This window comes from Sinocyclocheilus grahami, unplaced genomic scaffold (genome assembly GCF_001515645.1).
Source record: "Sinocyclocheilus grahami isolate Dianchi unplaced genomic scaffold, SAMN03320097.WGS_v1.1 scaffold697.1, whole genome shotgun sequence".
NCBI lineage: Eukaryota > Metazoa > Chordata > Actinopteri > Cypriniformes > Cyprinidae > Sinocyclocheilus > Sinocyclocheilus grahami.
Window position 1 is genome coordinate 939 of NW_015505876.1, and position 916 is coordinate 1,854.

Genomic DNA, 916 nt, shown 5'->3' on the forward strand with positions numbered 1-916 from the left:
AATAAAAGCTAATTAAAAATATTAATAAAACCATAATAGTATCTTACTGATTCTAAAATAATACTGTTATTAGTAAATATTGAAATTAACATTAACTGAAATTAATATACACTTTAAAAGGGTTGTTCATTGTTAACAAATGGAACCTTATTATAAAATGTTATAGAATAATTACTTTCGCCCCTGCATGTTTTTATATTTTCCATGGAACACAAAAGGAAAACAAGTTTTTTTTTAAGAAGGAAGCTTTGATTTCAGGTCCAGTAAAGTTTGGGCTGCATCATTATGCAAATAATAGCTGTTTTGCAAAGTGTAAAGAAACTCCAGGATGTTTTATCGGTTTATGAAATTTTACAGCGAATGAAAGGAAACCCTTGGTTCATGTGTATATATTTAATAAAGGCGCAGGAAACCCCTCTGCACAGCGCAGCCAGAGTGAAGGAAGGTGAACGGGCAGCTGAAATGCTTCTGAAGAGCGGAGCCGATGTGAACGCAGAGCAAGAGGTCGGTCAGAAGAGGGGCGTCACAGCTTCACTGTGTTTAACGGAGTTCAAATTGACATTAAAGGGGTCATATGATGCTTTTTAAAAGATCATTATTTTGTGTATTTGGTGTAACCGAATATGCTGACATGCTTTAATGTTCAAAAAACACACTATTTTTCAAATACTGTACATTATTGTAGGTCCTCTATGCCACGCCTCTCTCAAACGCTTCGTTTTCTACAAAGTCCCTCCTTCCGACAAGCACAGTCTGCTCTGATTGGCCAGCTGACCCAGTGCATTGTGATTGGCCGAACACTGCAAGCACTCGTCGGAAATGTAACGCCCCTTACCATAATCACGAGCTTCATCTTTCAAAATAAATGTAAAGACAGAGCCTGAAAGGGGAATAGAGTCGCGTGACAGACACAGTG

General features: G+C 37.6%; 1 protein-coding gene across 1 annotated transcript in view; it reads left to right on the top strand.

The window, feature by feature from the left end:
* The first annotated feature begins 462 nt into the window (after positions 1-462).
* LOC107559746 (transient receptor potential cation channel subfamily V member 3-like) overlaps positions 463-916 on the top strand; it is a 20,055-nt gene continuing 19,601 nt past the window's right edge. The window contains 1 exon segment of the mRNA XM_016243684.1: positions 463-504. Coding sequence (XP_016099170.1) covers positions 463-504 — 42 coding nt within the window.